The sequence below is a fragment of the Psammomys obesus genome, unplaced genomic scaffold (genome assembly GCF_907164565.1).
Source record: "Psammomys obesus unplaced genomic scaffold, mPsaObe1.curated_primary_1811, whole genome shotgun sequence".
NCBI classification, from domain to species: domain Eukaryota; kingdom Metazoa; phylum Chordata; class Mammalia; order Rodentia; family Muridae; genus Psammomys; species Psammomys obesus.
Window position 1 is genome coordinate 18,895,356 of NW_026596051.1, and position 26,402 is coordinate 18,921,757.

General features: G+C 53.9%; 1 protein-coding gene across 2 annotated transcripts; it reads right to left on the bottom strand.

The window, feature by feature from the left end:
• On the bottom strand, positions 1-25,021 carry Htra3 (HtrA serine peptidase 3). 2 transcript variants are annotated; one of them, XM_055624260.1, is made up of 9 exons: positions 24,496-25,021; positions 16,553-16,652; positions 13,141-13,363; positions 11,968-12,162; positions 11,354-11,386; positions 10,054-10,168; positions 3,334-3,382; positions 1,929-2,024; positions 1-1,052 (listed from the first exon to the last, which is right to left on the bottom strand). In XM_055624260.1, the coding sequence occupies exons 1-9, from the start codon at positions 24,896-24,898 to the stop codon at positions 887-889; spliced, it is 1,380 nt and encodes a 459-aa protein (XP_055480235.1). In that variant the 5' UTR covers positions 24,899-25,021; the 3' UTR covers positions 1-886. The 2 variants fall into 2 exon arrangements, with proteins under 2 accessions (XP_055480235.1, XP_055480234.1); XM_055624259.1 differs by having other exon boundaries at positions 10,030-10,168.
• Positions 25,022-26,402: the final 1,381 nt, after the last annotated feature.

A 26,402-nucleotide genomic window follows, 5' to 3' on the forward strand; every position in this document is an offset into this window, starting at 1 on the left:
GGTTGCTATGTGCTTGTAAACTTTAATTTCGTACAGTAGAGAAACATACAGTACAAGCAACATGGGGAGGGGGGTAATTTTACAGCAAAGCTCACAAATACACTTGAAACACTAGGGAGAACGAAGATGCCCTTGGGAGCCTGCAGGCTGCTGCGTCCCGAACTGCGTGCAGAGGTGAAGTGGCTCAGTCCTTGCACCTCAGGCAGGTACCAACTCCCTCTTTGGCCACCACGTGGTCAGCTTGGAAGACTGAGCAGTCAGGGTTGGAGACCCTGTGATCATGACCCTTTGCTGCTACCTGCCCGCCTGGACCAGTGCAGGGCTCAGCTCAGCAGTGAGGGATGTTCACCTGCTCCAGGTCAGGACCCTGGCTTTTCCAGGGGACAGTTGCAGGGCCTGTCCTCTGGGGATGCCAGATGGCAGGGCAAGCAGCCCCTGTCTTACCATGAGGCGGTGCTGAGGCAGTTGGAAGCCTGGTGGGGTCAGGAAAGTACCTGTGTGACAGGGAGAGGTCTAGGCACTGGGATACAAGGGAGAGGAGGTGGGCTGGGAGCGAGGTGGGCCTTCCTGAGGGCAGGGGTGGGAGGCTGGGGAAAAGACAGACTTCCAGGGAAGTCCCCAGGAGCCTCTAGGTCCAGAGAACTCAGACGGTAATATCAGGAGCATCTGGTCCAGGGGACACTGTGCTTCCTCTAACTGCAACTGGAATTCAGGGTCAAGGCTGAAATCCAGACTCCTGGTTAGGCCCAGCCTCAGGCTCAGCCCTGGACTCAGAGAGGAGACTGTTGGCCCTGCTGAAGACCAAGCATCCCTTTGCTCTGATCTCATGAGGGTTGGGGCCCCCACCTTCTGTGGGCGTTGGCATGGCACCAGAGAAAAGGGAGCCTCACATGACCACCTCAGGCCTGATGCTGAACAGGAGGTCATCATTGCCCCGCCGCACCTCCAACAGGAGTGGGGACTCGTTCAGGACTGCCTCCTGCAGCTCACTGGAATCCGCCAGGGGTCGTCCATTGACTTTGACAATGATGTCACCATCTTGGATGCCTCCTCTGCCAACCAGGAGAAAGACCGTTAGCACGCACATACTCTCAGGGCTCAGGCTGGCCTCACTGAGCTCAGCAACAGCAGTTTAGCAAAATAATTTTGATAAAGCGCATGGTGGCTAGTGATGTTCAAACTGTAGAAAGAGAAGCAGATCCATCTCCCCAGAGCAGCCTGTGGGACCCCTCCAGTTTCCAGAACCACAGTTTAAAACCACTGATGTGACCTACCGATCATGGCATAGATGAGATAGAGGCCAGAGTACCAGGATGTACTCACATGGGTCACACAGCCTCAACTCATGGTGTTCCAATACTTAACATTGCTTTGTTTGGGTTTTGGTGTTTTGAAACAGGGTCTCATCTGGCTTAGGCTGGCCCTGAACTCCCAGTCCTTCTGATCCTATTTCCCAAATACTGAAGCTACAGGCTTATGCCACCATACCAGGTCTCTACATAACATTTCTGTAATTCTTGATGCCTAAAAACAAAGCCTTTATCTTATTTCACCATGACAAAGTCTCTGGGCTAGGGAGTCAGAAAAAAAAAAAAAAAAAAAAAAAAAAAAAAACCATGTCCTTTATACAGATAAGAAATCTAAAGAGCCAGTTCTTTCTGGAGAGAGTGGCTTGGAGTCCCTGTCTTGGCTGCGGGCAGGGACTCTTCAACCTCTGCATCTCCAAGGAAAGATCCCTCTGCGCCAAGGACAGGCGTGGCCAATGCTCTCAGGGATGGTTCATCCCTCCTGTGGCTCAGAGGAGAGGCCAGTCTCCACAGCTCCTTGCCAGGAGGCTTGGGGTCACATAAGGGCAGTGAGGAGTCCCAGCCTACACCTCCCCCCGGTGCCTGGCAGTCAGCAGCTCTGTCTCTGCTGGTGGAGCATACCTCTGAGAAGGTGAGTTGGGAACGACTTCTTGCACATATATTCCGCTGCTGACTGCTGGAAAGTCTGGGTTGGCGGCCTTCTGTTCCTCCACCAAACTGGAAAGGCAGTTTTGTGTCAGCATCCTGCCTCCAGCCCAGCTCCCTGGCATGGGGTTGCCGCTCTCTACCACCACCCAAGCTGGACAGCCTCCCATGGACTCTCAGAACACCCTGAGCCCCATGAGATGGTTCTGCTCAGTGGCCACAATGGGCTGCAAGGGTGGAGAGGGGACAGCTATATGGGAGGACAGGTTATAAAGGGTGGTAGCGGGAGCACAGATGGATGGGCGGATGGACAGACGGCATGGAGAAATGGAGAATGGTTCAGTTCATGGAATGGACAGAGAACACTGGACAGATGGCAGGTGGATGGTTGGTTGGAGAAACACACAATTTAAAGATGAGTTTGTATATTGGTCTTAACTGCAGATTATTTAAATTTTGCTCCTTAGATTGACGGCTACTGAAGCAGGACGAGTGAGTTACGGTGGTTGGTGACTATCCAGAAGTTATCCCTGGAGCTTCACAATGTAGTAACTTCCTTCACAACCCTGGCCCGTCCCTGTCCCCCTCCTCCCCACTCCCTTCTTTAGCACTTCCATCATGTATTTCCAGGCACCTGCTCCTTTGCTCTGAACTTCTACCAGGGCCAGAGCCAAGAAGTGAGTAGGAACACAGTTATCTCTCTGGAACTCACAGTCAGGGTGGCAGGCAGAGTGAGAAGGATGCCTGACAGGGCCATTCCAACACCGTGGGGCACCACAGTGCTAAAGAGAGTAGGGTGTGCAAATAGGGGGAGGCTTTCTCACATGAGTGGCCTGTGGAGACGGGGACACCAGCCACCAGGACACTGGAAACAAGGACTTTGCCACTCTAATTGGTTGGGTATCTTAAGATGAGGTCGTGAACCTGGGTAGCTCTGATATCTAGTGACTGGCAGTTTGGGGCTTAGACATAGGATGGAGGCCATGTGGAGATGGGTAGGGATGAGGGACATGACAGCCTGCGGAGGAGTACCCACAGCCATGAGGAGTCAGGAGACACAGAAAGGATGCACCCTGGAACCTCAGAGAGTAAGACTCATGGGCATCTGATTTCAGTCTCTGGCCTCCAGAACTCTGAAGTAATATATTTTGGTTGTATTAAGCCATCCAGTTTAATTATTTATTGTAGGGGCCCCAGGAAGAAAATTCCAGAGGTTTCCTGGCAGAGGGGCATCTGAATAGAGTTGTGAAGGAGCAAAAGGAATCCATCAGACAGTGGTAGTGGGTCCGACCCCTCTAGCACCTGCCAGCAGCTGGGCGTAGTGGTCAGCATGTGGAAGGGGTTTGTGGGAGGACAGAGAGGTGTCACCCATGGCATTCACCTTGGTGTGATGGTTCGCATCCGGATGCCAATGAAGCGCTTCTTCCAGTCTGGAAATGGAACAGAGTGGGCTCAGTTAGGCCACATGGTCACTGCCCTTGAGAAGAGAACCCACAGGAGACTCAGTAGGGCCTGGAACCAGCAGCCATTTTGCTTATGAGCAGGGGCCTGGAGCTGCCTCGTCCTTGTGATTGCTCTCTAGTCTGCTCCGGGCAGGTGGCTTCAGTCCTCCCACCTTTCATTTGAACCCTCACCTTTGCCCCCAGCTGAACTCCTTCCTCACTCCAGCTCCTCCAGCTTTCCCACTGCTGGTGCCCCAATGTCCTTTCTGGGGCTTGAACTCATGCCTCTCTCTGCCCTCTCTGTAAATGCAACATCATGTGATGATGCCCAGAGAGCACTGGTCAGTGAGGTGAGTGCAGCTTTCAAACTCTCCCTTCTCCCGCTTCTCCCACCCCGACCTCTGGCTGCTCAGTGATGGGTTCTGAACCCAAAGCAAGGCTTGACACATTTCAATTTCCCATTTTGCTAAAATTCCCTGAACATGGTGGAATTAAACCAGAAATCAACAATACAAAGAGTCTATGAAATCCAAATGCCCAGGAAGTAAATGGTAAGAAGCCATCTCCAGAGATGAAAGCAAAAGGAGAAATGAGAAAATAGTTTCAACTACCTAAATGAAAATATTCCTAACCAAAAACTTTCAGGGTACAGAGGCTGTTCTCAGAAGCAAAGAGCATAAGTTAGCATCCATGTCAGAACAAAAAGGCCTCAGGCAGGTGAGATGGCTCAGCAGGTAAAGTGTGCTTGGGGACTTCAGCCTGATCCCCAGACCCCACATAAAGGTGGAAAGAGACAACTACTCCACAAAGTTGCTCTGTAAGCTTCTATGTGCATGCCATGGCACACATATGGCTCAGTGGTAGAGCATGTATACAACCTGGATTCAGTCCCCAATACCTTAAAAAAAAAAAGACAAAAAGACAAAAATTAGCTAATTTAGTTATGTTGTTAGACTAAAAGGGAAAACCACACTATGAGCCAAAAAGACATGCAGAAAACGCTGGGCAAAATCTCACACTGTGTACCTACAAAGAAGCCGGAAACAGAAGAGAAGCTTTTTAACTTAAAAAACAACAACAAACTTTGGCCAGCAGTATGCCCAATGGCAAGGACTGAATGCCTCTTCCTGCAGGGACTGGACAAGGAAGCCTATTCCCCAAACCTTTATTCTTCAATATTGGGGATGCAGGTGGACCATTCAGATGGAAAATGAAAGAACAATCTCTGTTCACAGACCACACACTCATCTACATAGAAAATACAGCGAAAGCTACCAAGAAGCTACTAGGACCCATGGGTTATCAAGTATTGAACATACCAAAGTCAAGTTTGCTTGTAGATTCTGGTAGCAGGCCATCAGACTGGCCTGGAGACTGTATACTCAGTATAGCATATGCCGAGAAAAGCCAGATGCTGTGATTCTGGATCTGAGGGTGCAACACTGTTAAAACACCAATTCCCCCAAATTCTTTGACAGAGGCACTGCAGCCCCACTCGAAATACCATCAGACTTTTGATTTTCTTCCACAGAATTGAAAAGCTGATTCTCAACTGTATCTGGACCAGAGGAGCTCAGAGAGCAGAGATGATGAGGGACAGCAGAGTGGGAGGGCTCAGACCACTGGTCCTCAGGACTTCCTGGGAGATCTGCAGATGCTAAGCCATGAGCACTGGGACAGGATGACCAGCTGATAGAAGAACTGGATTAATTAATTTTGTGGTAAAGCTGGGAAAACACTTAGGTGGAGAAAGGAATGTCCTTTGAGCAAATGGTGCCAGAATAATCCATTATCCAAAGCAAATGATGAATGAGTAGCAGCGTTGCCCAGAGGAGTTGGGTTGGCCATAGAAGACTTTAGATTCTACTTGAATCACAGACATACTTAACCTGTAGTTCTGAGGCTTGAGGGAGGATCTGTGGTGTGGCTGGAGTAGCGTCATTGTGAGCTAGGACTCTGGTGGCTGGTGATGCCGGGCGATGGACTAGTGGTAGGGTCAATGCAGAACACTGGAAGGTCCTTGCAGATGGGTGGCAGAAGGACAAAGGACTCAGGGAGGGTGAGAGGTGCCCTTAACTGAGGACTCAGCAGGTTGGGTGCAGGTACAGTTCTCCTGATATTCATGTGATATCCCATAAGCACTTGCACAATCAGCTCATGCAAGGAGCGGCTGGGAGGTGAAGTGGGGAGACCAGGGCATCACTGTGGATGCCGCCTAAATGTGGAAACCTGGATCAGGACAGGATGAAGCCCGAGCCCTAAGCTTAGGTGTCCAGGATACTCCTCCTTTGACACCTCCCTCCACTTGGCCTGTAGCCCAAAGCCATGTTAAAAAAAAAAGCACAAAACTTCGGCTTTCCATAGGTGTGGGGAGCAGGGCCTCATGCCTTTCCTGTGAGGGGTGAAACCTGGGACTACTTTTGAGTTCAGGGACATCCTTCGATAGGGATGTCTATCTAAGACGGTGGTTCCCTAGCCCCGACCACAGAGGCTGGATATTTAGACATAGAGAGCCGTGGCTACAGTAAGTGCCACCTTCATGCACCCCTCCAAACAATGTCAAGGGCAAAGCTCCAGCCAGAGCTTCACACATGTGAGGGCTCATTCTGAGGCAGATCAGAGGGGTGCTCTTAAGAGGAAGCAGGGAACACTGGTGACATTATTCCCATACAGGTTCCTTAGTGTATGCAGATTTTAGTGTTTCTGAGTTCGTTCCTTCTTTAAATAGGGCGAGCTTTTTGGAGCAGGCCATTCAGTCCCCTGAATAACATGACAGGTCCTTCTGACTCGAAGCCTTGAGCGGGGGTGGAGGGTCGGGGGGTGGGGAGGGGAGAGGCTGGGGGTGGGGAGGTGGGAAGGTGCATAAGCCAAGCAAACCCTTCTTTGGCAGCCAGCATGGCTGTTGTGTACACTCCACAGTCCTCAGGGAGAGCTCCACTCCAGCTGCAAGAACCTCTGCAGCCACAGCTGCAGCCGGAGCCGGCAGGGGGGTCTCGCTGCAGTCAGGCCAGCTCCGGAGAGTTCTGGGAAGCCTCACTCCAGCCTTGTGGAGCCTTGGTGACCTCCAAACAACCCTGTCCACAGATGCAGATGCTTTAGCACTGGAGGCAGCAATCTTCAAGAAGTTTGGGGCGGGGTGGGGCGGGGTGGGGTGGGGTGGGAGAGAAGCACCTCTCCAGAGGGAGCTGTCCATCATAAACTGCATGTGATTGGCAGAAAAGCGGCTGAGCTCATGAGAGGCTTGTGATTGGTGGACAGAAAGCTGTGCTGTGATTGGTAGAATCCTACCATGGTCTTTCCTAGCTATATAAGGACACATCCCTCCAGCCCCTATAAAGGCTTTTTCCTGACTGGTCTCTTGCCTACTTCTGATCATTATCACAAGTAGAATGGGCTGAACTGGTTGCACAAAAAGCAGACAAAAAAAAAAAAAAAAGTTCCCCAGCTGGTTGACAGCAGCAAGAAGAAGGCAGCTGAGCGTTCCAGAGAGCCACGGAAGAGCTATAGACCCTGACACCCAAAGCTGTAGACCCAAGAGGGAGCCAAGAGTTCCCGAGAGCCACCAAGAGATAGAGACTCTGACACCACCTGAAGCTCTGCAGAGTTCCAAAGATCAACAGAGAGAGAGTAGACTCTCAAGGAAGACGGTCAAGACACAATACTACAGACTGAAAGACCATGAAGATCCCAGAGAGGGGCAGAGGATCACAATCTCTAGATGTAGAGAACGGTGGGGAAAATTGACAAGCAGAGGGTTCCCACACTCAGAGCTTTGGAGAAGTAACTCTTGGACCTTTGGAAGCTCAGTCTGTGAGCCCCTGGACCTCGGGACTATCAACACTAAGGGAACTGCCCTTTGCTTGTCTGTGATTTCTCTTAGGTCAAGGCAAAGGACCCTCAGCCAACTGTCTGTGGCAGCTCCTCACCCTCTGGTTGACCCTGTCCCTTTTTCAGGACATCAAGCCTGTCCCTGGCTCCCATGCCACCTCTTGCTTTTTGGTAAACCCCAGTGCCTCAACCTTCAAGCAAAGCCTGACTCAACCATGAGAAGGTGGCTATGCCCTGATGTCTCCTTACCTCTTCTAAGCCACTGACCCCTGCCCTGCAGCCAACTTGTCTAACTTACCATTACCTCCAATGCCCCCAACATGTAGCCCATGTAGATCCTCTGCTCTGAGAGTTTCCTCAGTACCACCCCCACTGGCACCCTGGGATTTTGGGCTATCCTGTACTGCCCACAGCTGGGATAGGCACATCCCCCATTTCCTGAGCTCCTCCACTCCCCTTCTCTCCTATCCAGGCTCATCATTCAGATGTCATATAATTTCAAGGTTCTCTGGGTTTCCCTCCTCACATGAGGGAAGGCCCAGTGGGCTGTGTTCTCAGCCAATCATGCCTTTGCTATTGACACCACAGCTTTGGGAAGGACCTGAGGCTAGGTCAGACCTCTGAGTCTAAGACTGGTCTATCTTCAGTTGTCAAGGTTCCTGCTCCCTGAAGGATGCAGAGAGGCACAGCTGAACTGCTGCTCTGCTCAGGGCCTAGTCCAGGATTCTGCTCCAGACCCTACCTCTCTGGTGGTCCCCTGTACTACCTAGGCCCACCTACCTCCTCATCTGGGACTCCACAAGGCAGGGGAAAAGGGAACCTGTGAGCTGAGGAGGCAGGGGGCCTTTGGCCCTGCACAAAGCCTTCCTCTCCTGTTACCCAGAAGCTCCTGGGTCACAGCCAAGGGGGCAGCTCCCTTGAACAGTATTGCTCTGGTCACTCCATAATCTGAAGGCTGTCAGAGGCCCCTGCATCCACCCCTGGATGTGAAAAGAGATGTACTCAATGCCTCCCTGATATAATAAAAGGAATGTGTTAAATAACAGAGTAGTTGGGTTCATGTTTTTATTTAAAAATAGAAAAGCATAAATAAGCACAAATTTCAAAAGGACTTTAAGTCAACAGACTCCACTTAGCTAAGCCTCATCGGACCCTCAGATGACAGGCGCTGTCTTTGCGTGATAACAGAGCTCTAGAGATGGGGGTGAGCATTTTCCCAGAACCCGGGCTGAGTGACTAGGACAGTTGCTTTGCAACAGAGGAGCAGATTCGGCCCCGTGGAGTTCTTTTCTGAGAGTAGAAGAGAGAATGAAGGGACAGGAGGCCACTGGCCCATTTCCAGCATAGCAGTCACCCACAGGCCAGTATGTTTGGATGGAGCTTCAATCCCATAAACAGGATAAACTGGAAAGCCTTGATTACTAGAGGAAAGGGCCAAGGCTACCAAGGATCTAGAAACCCTGGTCTGGTTCTGAGCTTCCTACCAGCAAAGAGAAAAGGTGGCTAGTTCCCCTTGTTCACCAGAAGGTGCCTCGGATCCCTGGTAGGGACAGGCTCTGCCTGCTGCTGTCATCTTCACATAGGGCCACTTGGAACAGAATGAGGCTCCTCAATTGCAGTTCTTCATAGGACCAGTCTCGGCTGTACTGGGGTCCGTGTGTGTGGCTGGCAGGGCCGCAAAAGAGGAGCGAGCAGAAGGAAGGCTCCTGCTCTCAGTGCAGTGCTGGTGAGAGGGCTATGAGGAGACGGGGAGGCAGTGTGAGGGTAGGGGCGGCAGATGGCCACCCAAGAGGGCAAGAGAAACTGGAAATACCTGTTTAGACTGGGGCGAGGGGATCGGGACTGGCCGGAGGTGACTTCCAAGGATTGGGTTCTTGTGCTTTGCCCCCTTGGAACAGAGGATACCCTACTGGGCTGGCTGTATGACTCATAGGCTGAAAAGAGTACTTAAGGATGGGTAGATGAATGGGTAGAAGTGTGAATGGATAGGAGGAAGGAGGATAGGTGGATGAGTATATGGACGAATCCATGGGTGGGTGGATGAATGAGAGAGTGGATGGATGACTTGGTGTGTGTGCAAGTGAGTGAGTAGATAGGTGGATTAATGGAGGGATAGATGTGTGGGTGGACGGATGCATGGATGGATAAATAAATGAATGAATGGGCAGATGTATAAATGGATGGATGGATAGATGGAAAGATGAATGGGCAGGTGAATGAATGTATAGATGAGTGGGTAGACTGGTAGATAGATGAATTAATGGATGGGTATTGGATGGATGGATGGATGGATGGATGGATGGATAAATTGGTAACTGAATAAATGAGTGGGTAGTTAAGTGGACAAACAGGTAAGTGGATGAATGGATGGAATGGTAAATAGAATAGATAGGTGGACTGGCATACCGATGAATGGGTAGATTGGGGAATGGATAAATAAATGAATGGGTTGAGTGTGTGGGTAGATGAAAGGAAGATGGATGGATGGATGGATGGATGGATGGATGGATGGACAGGTAGGTGGGAGGAAGGAAACACAATGTTCTGCCAACTAAGAGGAGCCCTGGAGGTCCAAGCTTGGATAGTGGGACCTGGGGAGAAGCTATCTGGAGGAGCAGGGGTTGAATGTGTACATGAGCTGAGAGGAATGGAGGAAGGCCCTAAGAGAAGCTGGAGATGAGATGCCCTGGTTTGGGGTGTGTGTGAGGGGCCTAATCTAAGAGTAAACATGGTGTATGTAGCCCCTGCAGATGGGCCCTGGCTAACCTGAGTGGGGCTGGGCCTCATCCTGGGTGGTTCTGCCTTACCTGCCCCTCTGGTGAGTTCTTTACCTTTTACGTGCTTGTTTTGGAACTCGGAGAGGAAGCGCGTGATGCGATCTGAAGGGATGGCGAAGGAGATGCCAGCTGCAACCTTGAGTGTGTTGATGCCGATGACCTCACCATCCTGGGCAAAGCAAGCAGAGTATAGGGGTTACTGGGGGGGGGGGAGATGCAAATACACCACAGACGGCTGCTGAGCTGGGTGTGAGAGCAATCTTTCCAGAGGCAGAGCTGGCTGTCAATGTCCCACTGAGATGCCTCAACCAGTCCCCAGCTATCCTGTAAAGATGACTCTCTGGGTCACATAGGGGTTGGTGACATTACCCCAACCCTGTACACCTCCAAATCCTGGGGTTTCTCTGCTCTATCCCTGGAAAAGGCTTCTAGAGAAGTTATCAGGTTGAGCCTGCCTTTCCAGCTCCAGCCCTTCTGGCCTAGGAATCAGTGTCCCCTGTACCCAGAACATCATCTATTCCCATCAGAACCCTGGGCCCTTTCTATCCCTTCCTTACAAAAGCAGAGACCAGTGAGTGGGGCCAGGGAAACACCCCATAGTCTGTTTTGAGCTTGGCTCCCACCCTGCCCGGCAGTCAAGTCGCCTGAGTGCCATCAGGACACAGCCCCAAACCATGGGCTGCTGCATTGCAGTGTTCTCCCGCCCTGGCAGCACACCCATGTGCTGTGTCTTGCCCTTGGCATTCCCTTCCCCACCTATCCCTTCATCTCCATACCCTCACTAAATGTTCCCACCCCCTCGTCTGTCTCAGTGGTGAGGCCTGTGTCCCTTCAGAACCTCCTCAGGCACTCACATAGCATGCGGGCTACGTGTCCATCAAGTGTGGACACTACCCACTCTGTGGATAGGTTCCCTAGGGGCAGGCTGTGCCACCTCAGATCCTGGCTGAACCTCCTGCCCTATTCTGGAAAAATCTCAGCCGGCACGGAGCTGATCCTGACCCTAGAACAAGGAGTAATAGAGCTCATGGGCCTGGTCTCTCCACTCACCGTAGATTATAACCAAGGACAGTGAGGTCCAGGGTGGTAAGAGCTTGCTCTGGGACCCCATTATCCAGTGCCACCGGGGAGCACGTGGTCCCAGCCTGGCAACCATTCTCACTTGTGTCTAAGGATTCCAGGCAGCATGGGCCTGGGGCTCAAGTATTCCCGGGCCTCCAACCCAGCCACACTCCTGACTTCTGGATGTGCAGTTTCTAGAGCTGCACTATCGAGCTTGTCTCTACTTCCAGGCTGTGCCTCTGTGTGAGCAAAGCCTCAGAAAACCAGACACTGCATGTTAGGGGGCACTTACCAGGTTCACCAGGGGTCCTCCAGAGTTCCCATACTGTAAAGGAGGAAATACTATATTAGCCGTGCCACGAACCCCCTGATGATCCCCAGGCTCTTTCCCCCACCACTGACTCCAGCCAGTGATAAGATGGGTCACAGACATTGACTTCCACTGCTTTGGTGCCCATCCCACTCTCCCTCCAGGTTTCTGCAAAAACCATGTGCTTCTGTGTCTCAGCAACCTGCCAGTTGTTCAGTACCTTCAGGACAGGCCACGTCTGAAGTCTGGTAGTCTCTATAGACATGAACGACTCCAGCTAGCAGTCATGGCGGACACAGGGGTACACACAACAGCACCCAGGCTTGGAGATGTGTGAATGTGGTGGTGCCATCCGGCATAACCTTAATGCTAGCAAGGTGACAAGCTGTATAGGGCAGGCTAAGACTTTCCAGGGGTATGACCGGGCCACCCCTTCTCTGCCGACGTTTAAGGTGGCTGTCTCTGGGAGGCAGTCACGCGGTGAGCACTCTACCTGAGATAATGAAAGGCCTTCCTAGATAGTAGTGTGCTGAATGATGGGACAGAGAGCAAGCTGGTCAGATGCCACTGAGGTCAGCCTTGCCCACAGGACTCACATTGATGATGGCGTCTGTCTGGATATAGTCCATGTCTGAGTCCCGGAGGCCCAGCTCCTTGCCATCCCGCTGGGCAGTGCTGACAATGCCTGTTGTCACGGTGTTCTGTAGGGCAAAGGGACTGCCAATGGCTACCACAAACTCGCCAGGCCGCAGGTCTGCCGAGTGACCCAGGAGCAACACGGGGAGCTTTTTCTGGAAGGAGAGGGTGGTGTAAAAGAGGATGGAGACTGAGACCATGGAGAGGGATCCTGTCAGGTTGGTTTCTGGAGAGGAAAGAGGCTATTCACAGCCCTGAGGCCAGGGTGAGGCATGTCTCCAGTGTGAACTGAGGCCAGGCCAGCAGCTGGCTGAGACTGGAGCTGGAGTCCATAGAACCAAGGCTCATCTTAGGAGGCCAGAAATGTCTGTCATGAGACGGTACAGAGCATACAGGCTGGGCCTAGCCTCTGACACCATTGAGCCCAGGGGTTTGTTTGTTTTTTGAGACAAGGACTCTTTATGGATCCCTGGCTAACCTAGACCTAGAATTCACTCTGTAGATCAGGTTGGCCTCAAACTCTAATTCCTAAGTGCTGTGGTTAAAGGCCTGTTCTATTGCCCAGCTAAGCCTGAGATTTGGTGGTGACAGATTGCTCTTCAAATTGGCTTAATGCTACAGACACAACCAGGCTTGGACCCAACAAAGGCACCCCATGGAGGGGTATGTAGCTCTCCAGAGTCCTGTCAAGAACTTTGGAACCCTAAGACACAGGGAAGCTGAGACCATCTCTGGCACTCTAGGTACCTGAACACTGTATTTCACATAGGAATATGGGAACCCCCATGGCCATCCCAGAGCCATGCATTGGTGCCACTGGATGCGACAAAAACCAATTTGAGGAAGACTTGCATCTAGGCCTGGCAGGCTTCCTGCCACTGTTAGCTGGGACCTTAGATGTATGATCTAGCATTGCCGAGTCACAGTTTCCCCTCAGATTCCAAGTGATGAGAATTCTAATCTGCCCAAGGCCCCTTAAGATTCTAGAAGCTGTTGGGGACCATAGAGGGCCCTGGGGCCCTGGCACAGGTCTGCCTTGGTGGCCTGTGTGTGGGCACAGGGGTGGAAGGTGGATGACTTCCTTTGTCTGTCAGCCCACCGGGACAGGGACCCCCAGACGTGAGTCCACGCACCTTGGGGTGGATCACGATCGTGGCGATGTCAGACTTCTTGTCAATGTCCTGGATGGTGGCCTCATAGGCATCCCCGCTCTGCAACTGCACCTTCAGCTGCTGCCGGCCCGAGGCGGTGTTGGAGCTGGAGACCACGTGGGCATTGGTGATGATCAAACCCGCTTCTGACATGATAAAGCCCGAGCCACTGGACAGTGGCACATTTCGGCCAAACAGAGGGTGTCTGCACAGGAAAGCACAGTGGATGTTCGGGGTAAGGCCTTAGCTGGGGGGAATCAGCATGGTGGAGGTAGCAGAACCATGTGGAGTGAATGAACACAGGCTTGGGGGAATCACTCCTTACACCACCTGGGCTTTGAACAGCGGTTGACACTTGTGGGTGTGGCCTTGGCAACATAGAAGCTGGAGCCAGTTCATGGCCATAAAGCTGTGACCGTCACCTCTGGTCTGCAGTTTGCTGCAGAGAAAGACAGTACCTGTTGACATGTCAGCATGCACCAGCCCACAGTGGCACCAATACCTGATGGCAGGGCCCTGGAGACAAACAGTCAGGACTCTAACTGCCAGTCCAACCCCACCTATGACCTGGCTGCCCTCGGGGAGGCTCTGTAAACCTCTGAGACTCAGTATTTTCATCTGGGAAATGGGCTATCTGCTTACGGAGCCTTGGCCCTACTTTCAGGATGAGAGGGGGTAGAAGGTTGATGCAGCTTGGGACCTTCCTCAGGGTGACATAGAAAAGGACACAGGGTGTGAGGACACTAAGCAGATGAAGGAGCACAAAGTTTCTAGCACTCTCAAGTATGTCATATAAGCCTGCAGGACCAGGGAAAGCAGCAAACATCCTATGTGCTCCCTGGAGCCAGGGACAAGTTCATTCAAAGTTCATGGGAGATCTGTGGGTCCGGTGTCCCCCAAACGGACTTCAAGTCCTGACCACAGTTCCATGAGTGTGACCTCCTGGGTCTCTGCACGTGTGACAGGGATGTGATATTCTGATGCAGCTGGGGTCCTATGTCCAAGCATCAGTACCCTGAGAAACAGGAAGCTGGAAGGGGCAGGAGGAGGGACCATGGAAAACAGGTGGGAAGGATGCCCTCCAACCTGAGGACACCTGGAACCACTATTAAGGTGGTTAAGTGGTTAAGAGCACCATCTGCTCTTCCAGAGGTCCTGAGTTCAATTCCCAGCAACCACAGGGTGGCTCACAACCATCTATAGTGAGATCTGATGCCCTCTTCTGGCCTGCTGGTGTACATGCAGGCAGAACACTGTATACATAATAAATAAATAAATCTTAAAAAAAAAGTGGGGGTGCATGCTGACGGGCAACCTCCAGAGCAGTAGGCAATGTGCCCCATTGTTTAATCCTTGTGGGGCTCTGTGACTTGGTCCTAGGTAATGACTGCTGTACAAAGCTGTCCAGGGAGTCTGAGATGCGGGTCAGGCAGGAGGAAGCAGGGCAGAGCAGGGCTCCCACCACGTCAGGCTGCTTAGCATCCTGCGAGGTAACTGCGGCGTTTATGGCTAGTTTCCATCTACCAGCCATGTCTCTCTGAGAAGCCCTGCAGGCCTGCTACACCCAGCTCCTCTCTGGGCTGCAGGCAGGACCCCCCAGGTCCAGGCTTGTGGCTAGAAGGCTGTCTGCCCCACCTAGCTTTGCCCACCCAGGAGGTTTGCCTCTGCAGGCCAGATGTCACTGCTGCCAAGCTGCCTTAGCCTGCCATGAGCCAGCACAGGGCTAGTGCCCCAGGCTCTCTAGGGACACACCGTCCTTCCTCAGCACCCTTTGGCTGAGACAGCCTCTTGGTGCATCTATTGGTAATTTCCTCAATGACGTGTCTCCGATTTTACCCCAGGGCAGAAGACAAGGCCAGGGAAAATCATATATGACAGGATGGTGCTGTGCTCCAGGATCAGACAGCCTGGAGTCAAACCCCAGCCCCAGGTGTGATAGGACATGTGTGCGTGTCTGTGTGTGTGTGTGATGTATGTGTGGTGTGTATATGTGGTGTTTGGTATGGGAGTGTGTGTGGTGTATGTGTGTGGTGTTTGAATGTGATGTGGGAATATATGTGTTGGTGTGTGTGTGTTGGTGTGTGGGGGGGTGTATGTGTGGTGTTTGTGTATGGGGTGTGTGTGTGTGTGTGTGTGTGTGTGTGTATGTGGTGTTTGCATGTGTGGTATGGGATTGTGTTCATAGTGTGTGTTTCTGTGTGTGTGTGTGTGTGTGTGTGTATGTGTGTATTCAGTTTAGGCCTTTGTTCCCACCTCCTGACAGGGAGAATTCAGAACTGCCTCCAAGGCTCAGGGGCAAGTTAACAGGAAAAGCCTTGCCATGCATAGGTCCAAAAGCTGTCAGTCAAAGCAGGAACCTGGCAGGCAGAAGGGTCCCACAGTTCACAGAGGCTGAGTCTCCAGGCATCTGGCTTTCTCTTCTAAGAGCAGGATGGCTTAAGAAAGCAGACTCAGAGCCTACATAGTCCAGAGCTCAGGGTAGACCCGGGATGAATACTGCTCATCCTCCCTTCACACACCCCGCCCCCATCTTGACACTGAGGCTCTGGCTCTCTTAGTGGGCGGGAGGTTGAGTGGTCTGACACACAGCTGGCCCCAGAGCACAGAGGGAGGGATAGTGATTGACATCGGTAGCCAGGCAGCTCCACACCGGAGTCAGACTAATAAGCCGGTCACCAGCTTCCTTGATCCCTATCCGGTGGGATCCTGTCTGGCTCCAGCAACCCAGCTGGCTCTCCCCACCCAGCTGCAGGGCAAGAAGGGTGGAGGCTGTTGTGTCTGGAGTCCTAAGGCCCCTGCCACCGCCGGCTTCTCTCTGGGGGGTCTAAATTGAGACCTCAGGACCGGATGTGAGTGATGGGGCCTCCGCTGGTGTGTCCAGAAGGCAGGGCCTCCTCATCCAGCACAGACATCTCTGGGACAGAATACTGGGTGTGGGAGGAAGGAAGGAGGCTCCACCCCTGTCTGTAAAGAGAGATCCTTCCAGGAGGCTAGACCACACAACACACAGTGGGCCTCCTCTCCCGTGGGCAAACCTGCTTCCCTATTCACCCACCTCAACTCAGCCCTCCCCCACCCTCCCCATGAAGCCACAAGTTAGCACATCCTCTCTCATGCCTGACCCAGACACACTTGCCATGTTTAGAGCTGTCACCTCAGTGGGACTGTCCCCCGCTTCTCTCTAACTCCTAGACTCCTAGGTGCACACTTTAGGCTAACCTTCAGCCCCCGGATACCCCAAATTCCAACAGACGCTACTTATCCCACCCCACCTGTTGCTATGTCCCTGGCTGCTGGAATGAGGTCTCCTTTGAGTGGCAGCAGGCAACAAGGCGACTAGGCATGACTAGGAAGCTGCCGAGCAACTTGGGGTGGGGCGGGGTGGGGCACACACCTCAAGAACAGCTCTATATGGACCACGGCTGGTGCGATCTTCTCCACCACGTCGGCGATGAAGTTGAACTTGTACCGAGGGCTGGTCAGCTGGTGGAGACCTGCGCTGGCAGCAAGGACCAAGGGTGTCAGTGAGATCTGCTGGCTTCCAGCAAGCCCCTAAGCCCAACGTGGAAGAGGCCCAGCTGAAGACCCCTGCCTGGACTGAGAGCCGATGTCAGCATGCTCTGTACCCCATTCCTCAGAAATGCAAGGGTACCCAGACATTGGGGGTGGTGGCCCCTACCCTGCAGAATTAGCTGGGGCTTCTGGGATTGAGCCTCTGCGTTTTCTCACTGGACTCTTTAGTGTTTGGCAGGAGTCTTAGAGAGGTTTGGATCTTTGCTCCCAGAAGCACAGTACTAATGCTGGGGACCAGCGCCCCTGGACCCTCACCTGCTTCCATGTAACAGCAGTGTGTTGAAGAGGGGACCCTCTGCCTCTCTCTGCCTGAGGGCCAGGGTACTGATAGATAAGGACACAGTGAAAGCCCCTGAGGCCTCCTCTCCTGAGCCACCCCTATCTGGCCTCTGTGAAGCCTTTCCTCATTGGGCGGGCTATAGATTCCTGAGAACACCCCGCCTTTGTCTGACTTGGCCATATCCCAGGCAGTCAGTCCCCAGAACCTTCATCACTGGCTCTGATTTCAGCCGCCATCAGCAACAGGGCTGTGGCTTGCCAGGACCACAGGCCAGAGGCATGTGGGTGACAGGAGCCTATGCTGAGACCTCCAGGTCCTGTCTCTGACACCAGGCTGCTTGGCGGTGCTTATGGGAGCTTCCTGGGCTCTAAATAAGCACAGGGCTGAGAGCTGCATACAACTGGGCTCAGCTGGACCTGCTGTCTTCTAGCTGTGTGGCCTGTAACAAGTCATTTACCCTCTCTGGGCCTTGACTTCTCCATCTGACAAGTGGGACTGAAGATGACCCCTCCTGGGGCCTGGGTGAACTTATATGAATATAAACAGTGACATTCCCTGTCCCAGGAAGCCACCACTTTCTGAGACATGTCCCAGGAAAACATGCCCATCGAAGCAGTCATAAGAGGGGTGTGGACCACGACGTAGGCTCTGAAACGATTGTGGGGTATTGCTGTCCCCACACACAGCCTGACAATGTCTCTGACTCCCAGGGTGGCAGGCTAAGGGGAATGGATCCTCAATAGTAAAGGTGGGGAAACTGAGGCTTATGAAACAATTCCTAGCCCGGTCTCTGGTGCAGTTTACCCAGTCACACCTGCCCACAGCCTTTGTGAACCCAGGCCTGGTGTCAACGAACAGTGAGTGAGGGACAGCAAGTGATCAGCCAGGGATGAAAAAGTGTGAACAAGGCGGGGACAGATGGAACCCAGGGTGAGATAGGGTGTGCAGAGGGCTCCGGTACAGCCAAAGCCATCTGCTGCCCCTGACTGGCCAGAAGTGATCAGAGAGGTTGTCTATGTGGATTGAGCACTGGGCCCAGCGTGTCTGTGACCAAGGACGAGGGAACACTGTCCTCCTCACAGACAGCATGGAGAACATGAAGAACCTTGTCTTCTCTACTGAGGAGTCTATCCCGGGGCTTGGCACTTCCAGGACCCACAGGACCCTCCCCAGGTTCTGCCCTGTTCTGCCAGGCTCACAATGGGTAGTGGTAGAACTGAGGCAGGAGCCAAGGCATGATAGATAAGTCCCTGTGCCCCCAGGCTGCTTGGGCTCTGACCTTCGGCCTTAAGCCAGTCGGTAATCCCACCATGATGCTCCTCCCATCTCAGGCCATTTGTCATTCCAGAGTGAGGAACTGATCTTCAGGGCCTTGTCAGTTAGAACTATGCATGGTGGGTAACTGGGGAGATGCCAAGGCCTGGAACAAGAGCCCGGGATAACACGCCCTGCTTCCAGCTGGCTGTCCATGCTCAGGACCACAGAACAAACAGTAAGGTACTATACATGGGCCCATTCCCCAGCACTCGCACCCCACACAGGAGACATGTTTGGCTTACCCCACAGCCCAGCGGCGACTAGCACAAGCAGCCCCATGAGCTTCCTGACAAGAGAAAAGAGGAGGATGCAGCCACCAGCTAGAACTTCCTCAGCCCAGCCACCAGCTTGGAACCCAGGCCCCAGAGCAGCAGCCATGGCCCATTTTACAGCCCAGAAAACTGAGGTTGAGTATGAATGCTCTCCTGGCATGGCAGGCCTAGCCCTACCCCAGGTCAGGGAACCCTGCAGTCTGCCAGACATGGCTCTTTAATCCAGCCCCTACTCTCAGATGAGTCACCATGAGTCACATAAAGGGCCCCAAGCCCCCACCACAGGCTTCCCACATAAACTGGCCTGGCTGGGCCAGGAAACAGCTCTGTTTATTTGGGGTTTCTTAACAGCCCCACCCCCATGCCAGGCCGGGCCAAGTTTTGAAGGCCGTAGTCTCAGCACACTCAGCTGTTGGCGCTACTTTTTGTTTTGTTTTTGCTGTTTTTCAAAAAATAAACCGAATCTGAAGGCCCGGAAGTTCTGTCCGGCAGCCTGACACAGAGCACCGCCATCAGGGCCAGGTGTCTGGGGCCTCAAGAAGAAAGGCGGGTTGTAAGAAGTAACCCTGGGGATGGAGGGGGGAGCTGGCCTCCGGGCTCCACCACCAGCAGTCCTGCCTAAGTGAGAGTCGGTGATCCTCAAGCTAGCTCCAGACAGCCACAGCTGCCACGGAAGAGATGGGGACACAAAGGCACAGGATGGGAAAGGGAATGGCACACCACAGGGGAGCCCTAAAACCGTTACAGAGGCTGTGTATTGCACATCCAGCCAAACAGGGAGCCATACCCATACCCGACAGAGGTGTACAATACACAGCATGTACAAGCATGTGCATTAGCCCAGCCAGCGCACTTAACATAAAAAGGAACCTGGTTCTGATCCCCATGTCTGGCTCTTCAGTGGTGCCCCCAGCTCTGCCACTTCATAGAAAGACCCCCCAAATCTCCTGAATCCACTATGCCTCCATTTTCTTATGGAGGACAGCGGTGGCATCTCTCCCTGGGCCGCCAGCCAGGTTTGTGCCAGGTTGGTGTGGGGTGAGGCCTAATGGGGTTCAGCAAATAAATCTCGACATGGCATATGTTTCCTGCTCAGATGAGGCCGGGAGACCGAAGGCGGCATTGAGCGCCCCACAAGTGCCCGTTTTTACTGCCCCTTTCCACTCAGTCACAGGTGGAAGGGCATTCCATAAGCAGAGCTGGGAATCTCTGTGAAGTGGTAAGAATGGCCTCGCAGTACGGTAGCGAGCGGGCAGCACCTCCTCCAGGACTTGGCTCAGCCAGCAGAGCCTGGAATTTCACAGCCGGAGGCGCCAGGCTGGCCCTACGCCAAAGGCAGGTCAGGGCTGGGCTCTCCTGGAAGCTAACCAGCTGTTATACCCTCCCGAGGAGCAGCACAGAGCTGGGGGGAATGTGCCTAGGTTTAGGGGTCTGGCTGCGTGTCTTGGGCAGGCCACCTGAGCTTTCTAAGCCTTGTTTCCCAACCTATAAAACAGCCACCTATAAAACAGTGCCCTCTGCCTGGTGTGCTGTGTGCCCTGCACCTGGGCTGGTGCCCAGGGCTGTGGCTGTGAAGGAGAGGTGGTGTGTGGCATCTGTGCTCCAGGTTTGGCAGCTGCCCTCCCCTGTCTTCCATTCCCTGGGCAGGACCTGTGTCTGAGGGCCACAGACGGCAGCGAGGCCCCCCCCCCCCCCGGGAACCACAGACGGATCTTCAGCTGATGTTTGTGACCAGGGGGTTGTGGGTCACTTAGGGACAGGCAAGCTTTTAGAAGAAGGAAAAACTGAACTGATCAGCCACCCAGGCCCAGGAAAGCTGAGGCATGGCTGAAGCTGTAGGAGCCGTGTGCTCTGCTCTCTGTTCACTTCCAGGGCCAGCGCAGCTTGGGTACCCAAGCACCGAAATACTCTAAGGCAGTGATTCTCAGCATGTGGGTGGTGACCCCATTGGGGTCGCATATCAGATATCCTGCATATCATGCAGTTATGAAGCAGCAATGAAAATGATTTTATAGTTGGGGTCACCACAACTTGAAGAACTGTATTAAGGGTCGCAGCATTAGGAATATTGAGAACCACTGTCCTAGAGAGGCTCCCTGTGAGGGGACAAGTGTGACCTTAGGGTTGGTGCCTTGGTCTTGAGGAATGGAGGATTGGCGCATATGGCAAAGGGGCTGTATGTACAAAGGCAAGTGACCCTCGGTACAAGAGTCTAGCTCTAGAGCTGGGACAGAGGAGGTGAGGCCTCTGAGTACAGGGTCTGGATATTCTGGAGCTTCAGCTGGACGTGTCCACGGCCTGCAGGCCATGCTGGTGCCATGGATATACAGGCAGAGCTTGCGGTGTCCAGGCAATGACAGGTGTCTGTCATGCATGTAGTTGGGGCATATGATGCTTCTGCAGCCCCGAGAGCAGGGGCTTGTGACCACGTTGTGTTTCTCATAACTTATTCACCTCCTCACCAGTGTCTTCTAGGGTGGGCAAGCTCCTCATGGGGCTCAAGGACCATGGCATATCAGACCAGCAATAGGGAGTCGGGGGGACCAAGGGCAAGCTCCCCTTTACTTTGAGAGCGCTAGGGAGGCACACTTCAGCATCTTTATAAGGCACCTCAACATTATTCCCTGTGATGAACTCAAGGCTTCAGACATGGTGGGAAGAGTCTGAGACACCTGACCCTAGGAGCTCTGACGGCCTCCTCCCTCAAAGCCCAGACTGTCCAGCCCAGCCTGCTGTGATAGCTGCATAGTCCTGGAGCTGACAGTGAAGGCCAGGAAGGCTGCCTGCCTCACTGCCTCCAGAGCTCCCACAGGCTAGGGGGCACACACAGACTTGATGGTGTAAGGCACAGGGTCAGCAGGTCAACCACCGTGATGAGTGCCATTCTGTCTAGGGAGCGTTAGCCTCACACAGCACCATGGCCACCTCTGCATGCCCTGGAGGTGGATGAAGAAAGGGACCTGACTGAGACAGAGCTTCTGAACTCACACGTCATGAAGCTCCTCCTTGTACCAGGCCATGACACACGATCCTACCCACTATCAAACAAATACGTAAAGCCGCTGGAACCCTGCCAGTCCTTACCCACAGTCATGCTGCTGTCCAGTTCTGCTGTCCCAGCAGGCAGAGGGGCAGACAGAGGCCATATCTTCTTGCCTGGTTAGTCTCAAATGCTGAATTCCAACCCACTAGAAGCTGCTAAGAGGAGTGAACACAAAAGCCAACCAAAGCTCTTAAATAAACAAACTGGGAGAGGCTGGCTGGGCCTTGCACACTAAAAGCTGCCTATTAAATCCATGTGGAAACTGCCCCAGGGCTCCCAGTTCTGAGCTCTAGTAACAGGTGTGTGTCTACTGCCACAGAGGGGCTGTGGTACGTGGACTCCAGGGAGCCAGCAGGCAGCCACCTACAAGCAGACCCCTTGACGACAAGCACAGGTCATCCTGACAAAGGGACCCTTCTCCTGAGAAGGCTTTTCTACCATGCAGGTGGGATTTGATAGCTTCCATCACTCCTGATGGAGCCAGCTAACAGGAACCATGAGAGCTCCAGGGACCCATGGGCCCAGACATTTATTTAACATCACCTACTGTGTGCAAGCAGGTGCTGCATCCCCCTTTCACCCCCCTACACACCATGAGGTCCAAAGTGAGCAAGAAGCTGGGAGGACAGGCGTGTGTGTGTGTGTGTGTGTGTGTGTGTGTGTGTGTGTGTCAGGTAGCAGAAACGGGGCCTGAAAGTCCAGCTAAGTATAGGGGGTATAGGGGGGCAATCTTGGAGAGGGTGTTGTTGGTAACATGCAGGACAGACTGAGCAAGGTCACCTGGCTGCTAGGGAAAGTGAGGCAGGAGGATAAGGGAGGTGGAAGACAGCAAAAACCAGTGCTGGCTTGGTCTCCCTCTGCTACCCAATCTGTCCTAAGCCCCCACTACCACAGAAGCCTCCTTCTCAGACATCACCCACAAGCGGGGCTCATCAGCTCTCCCTGGCGCCAGCACATACATGAGTTCAGAGCATCTGGGCCTTGTGGTTTGCGGTCAGGCTTATTAGTGACCACACTCACAGTGGACAGGAGGTGACGACAGGTACGTGGTGATGGAGGCCGAGACCTCAGTGTCCTGGGGCAGTGTTGTCAGCTGAGCTGGCAGGAGCAGAGACAGCTGGGCTGCTACTATCTCTTCGAAGTACTTAGCAACAGGGAACTGGACCAGTCTCTATCCATATGTGGCACTCACACTAGTGTGTGAAGCCTCTGTGCGTCGGGAGATAGCAGCCTATGTGAATGATGTCCCTGGACCATCCAGGTCAAAGTGGGCAATGGAGAGGTGTCAGCTTCAAGGTCACTGGCCCTGGCTAGCTGTAACCATCTGACAGGAATGGAGACTTAAGAAGACCGCTTGTGCCCCTCCATCTGGCTATCAGACTACTGAGACAATGGACCCCGAGACACTGGAATTTCCTCAGGAATCTCATGCTGGGAGAAGGAGAAGAAAAGCTGTAGCTAGTGAGAAGGATGCATCAGGCCAGCTCGCAGGAGAGGCTGGAGCTGAGACAGCGAGGGATCAAGGATGGGCAAGAGCTCCTTGGTCATACATACTTCTGTCCCTCTATTTAAACCTAAGCGTCATGTTGGTACCCTTAGATGGACGTGGGAAGCTGTCACTGGATTTCTTTGCTCCTTTTCCCAGTGTGGCCACATTACTTTAATTGGCCCTATGAGGAAGGGTGGCAGAGCCTGGCTTGTTAACATCTCTGGTAATGCGTCCTTCCTCTCTGTATTCTGTGCCCGCCAACCACCTTGGCACCTTGAGCTTTTGTAGTGGCCAAGTGCTCTAGCCTAGATCTCGGTCTCTGCTCTGCCCAGGCCTCTCTACCCTTCCCCATCTTTGCCAGGGAGCTCTATTTACTGTCTCAAATTCAACATCTCTCTTGGGGGCCTCACCCCACAGCAGCAATGATACACTCAGGACAGGAAGTAAGACTGGAACCCAGCATGCATTGTGATGGGACTAAGTATTCCTTGCAAGCGTCTCTCGCAGGCCTGTCATCAGAACATTCATGGATGTTCTGGACACCCAGAATCCAATAAAGCAACTCAACTAAGGACAGCAGGTCTATAAAGCCCGAGGTCTTGCCAACACTCTCAGCCACTTCTCCGGATCCTTGACGGTGGATACCTGCGTGATCCTCAGGCTGACTTCCTTCTCTCTCCCCCGACTCTGTTCCCTCTAGGGTCTAGAAGTCTCAAGAGTACTAACGTGGTCTGCTTCCTGCCGATGCAATGCTACGAGTTAAGAGACAGGCAGGCACAGAAATTGCTCACACATAAATGGCTCAATTGGGAAGAACAAAACCCACCGCCATCCCTGCCCATCCCTGCCCCCGAGCCTGATGCTAATAGTATCTGTCACATGGGAGAGGAGGGAAGGGTGTATCAAATACAATCAAGATAGCAGCAGAGCAGCCCAGGTGCCTGGCCACTCTGAACCCCCGCAATCGCAGACAGCAGGGCCCAAAACGGGTACACAGAATCGGCACCCAGCACACCCTGACAGAAGAAAACCCCAAGAGCTGAAACTGAAGACAGAGGCCAAACAGGACTGCTCGCCACTCGTTCCCTTCTAAACTACCGGAGGACTCTACAGGAGTGTGGCTGGGTCGGAGCCCCACAGTCCACCTGACACTACCAGGTTGCTACACTAGGTTTCAATTCTAACTTGTTCTGTGGCTTTGGGGACAGCATTTACCTCGTGGGAGGGGGGGGGAGGGTCTCAAATCTCCACCTAGGAGGCCAGAGGGTAGCCTGAACTGTTCCTAAAAGGCTGCCCAGCGGGAAGATTCCCTTTGGGCCTCAGTTTCCCCGGAGCAAGGCTTTGGATGACCGGGGGAGCTTACCCGAGGGGCAGGCGCCCTTCTGCAGCTGGCGCACCGGCGTCCCGGAGATCTGCAGCGCACGGCGGCTGGCGGCCTGCAGCGCGCACACGTCGGCATAGGTGTGCCCGTCCGTGCCACACACGGCGTGGGTCCAACGGCAGCGGCACACGCCGCGCACGCACTCCAGGCTGTCCCCGCACGGCGAATCCAGGGGGCGGCCGCAGGGCTCGCCCTCGCTGGCAGCGCACACCAGGCAACAGTTGCAAAGGTCAGGCACATAGCCTCCGGGGCAGCGCGGGCTCGGACAACGGGACACGTCGCAGCGCGCAGGGCACGGCGCCGCCGGGGACTCCCGGGCCAGCGCCAACACAGCCAGCGTGGCCAGCGCGCTCAGCGTGGCGGGGAACAGCGCGTGCGCCTGCATCGCGGTGAGACGGCGGCGCGAGATCCGTGGGGACACCGAGGCCCGGGCGGCTCAGGCGCACTCTGGCCCGGAGAGCAAGGGCATGGTATAGGGAGTGACCCGGGCCTCCCCTTTGCCTCCGGTCCGCTGGCGTTTAAAGGCCAAGGCTGCCCGCCCTCGCTGAAAGGGGCGGCCCTGTCCGCCGCCTGCCCCGCCCCGGCCCCACGGGACCCCGCCCCCGCTGGTGGGGACCCACCCGTCGCCTCCTGCTCCCCGCCTGCCTGGTGGGGGTGCACTCTGGGTGACAGGTCTACAGGCTCCTGGTGAAGGCCTAGGGAAGGGGAGCTTCCTCGGAATATCCCAGTCCTAGCTGGGGACCACAACACCAGAGACACGAACAAGTCCAAATTCTGTCCTCAGCTCTCCTCCATAGAGGTATCTATTCCTCCTCTACCCTACTGAGCAGGGGCCTCGGCAAGGCTCCAAGCCTAGACCCTTTCTGCTCCAAATCACTCTCCCTGGGGACATCTGCCTTCGATCAGGGGTCTAGTCTGGGTTCACCTCCTACCTCAGGGTTGTTGGAAGTGCCAGGATATCAGGCAGAGCAGGAGCAGGAAGCACCTGCCTCAGCTTTCCCCCATACCTCACGGTGCCTCCTCATGCTACATCAGGCCTAGACCAGGCAGCAGGGTGCACTGGTGACAGACAGGGGGTCCAAGTTGCTGGCAGCTGAAGCTTCAGGAGTCAGAGGACCCAACAGAGGCTCCCCAGGAGGTGATCCCAGATTGCACACACAGCTCCGGGGGCTGGAGAAGCTGGTCTGTAACACAGGAGGGACAGAAAGCAAAGCTGAGAGTCCTGGCAGGAACCTGTCACGTGCTGGAGTTTCCCAGCAGCACCAGGAACACGTAAACACTGGAGGGTATGCTGTGGTCTGGTGACGCTCTTCTTCCGTAGGTGATGACGCCACAGGTCCAATGGATGGCTGTTGATGGAGGGCGAGAGAGGCAACAACGCTGAGGGGCAGTCCGGTTCCTGGGAACTCTTGTGTTCTCAGGCCTGTGCAATGCCCAGTGGCCAGGCAGCAGAATGGCCTCATCATACAGAACTGTTTGGGGAGAGAGGAAGTGGGGGTCCAGGTGTGAGCACTCCCCCGGTGGTGGTGGTGATGGTGGTAGTGGTGTGTGTGGTGTGTGTGTGTGTGTGGTGTGTGTGTGTGGGGGGGGGGCAGGGGTGTTGCTGTCTTCACAAAGGGGTAGGCCAGGCCTCACTCCAAACTTTTCTTATACAGGTGGGGAAATGGAAACACGGGTTTGCATGACATTCTGCATGTATAGACGGTCATGGCAGACTGTCCCACATGTGTTATTTGGTTCCTGTGTCCTCCTGCCCAAGAGGTGGGGTATGGGGCCCTCAAAGTGAGACTGAGAAAAGACGGCAGGTTACAGGCTGCACTCACATCCATTTTTTTCTGAGGTCTCAAGCCCAACTTTTTCTTCTAGAACACATTATCTCCAAGGGGCAC

Coding starts and splice junctions, on each gene's coding strand:
- Htra3 (XM_055624259.1), bottom strand. CDS start 24,898: ATGCAGGCGCACGCGCTGTTCCCCGCCACGCTGAGCGCGCTGGCCACG. Junction 10,169..11,353: donor GAGGACCCCTGGTGAACCTG/GTAAGTGCCCCC, acceptor TGCTTTGCCCAG/GATGGTGAGGTCATCGGCAT. Junction 2,025..3,333: donor ATGCGAACCATCACACCAAG/GTGAATGCCATG, acceptor CTGCCTTTCCAG/TTTGGTGGAGGAACAGAAGG.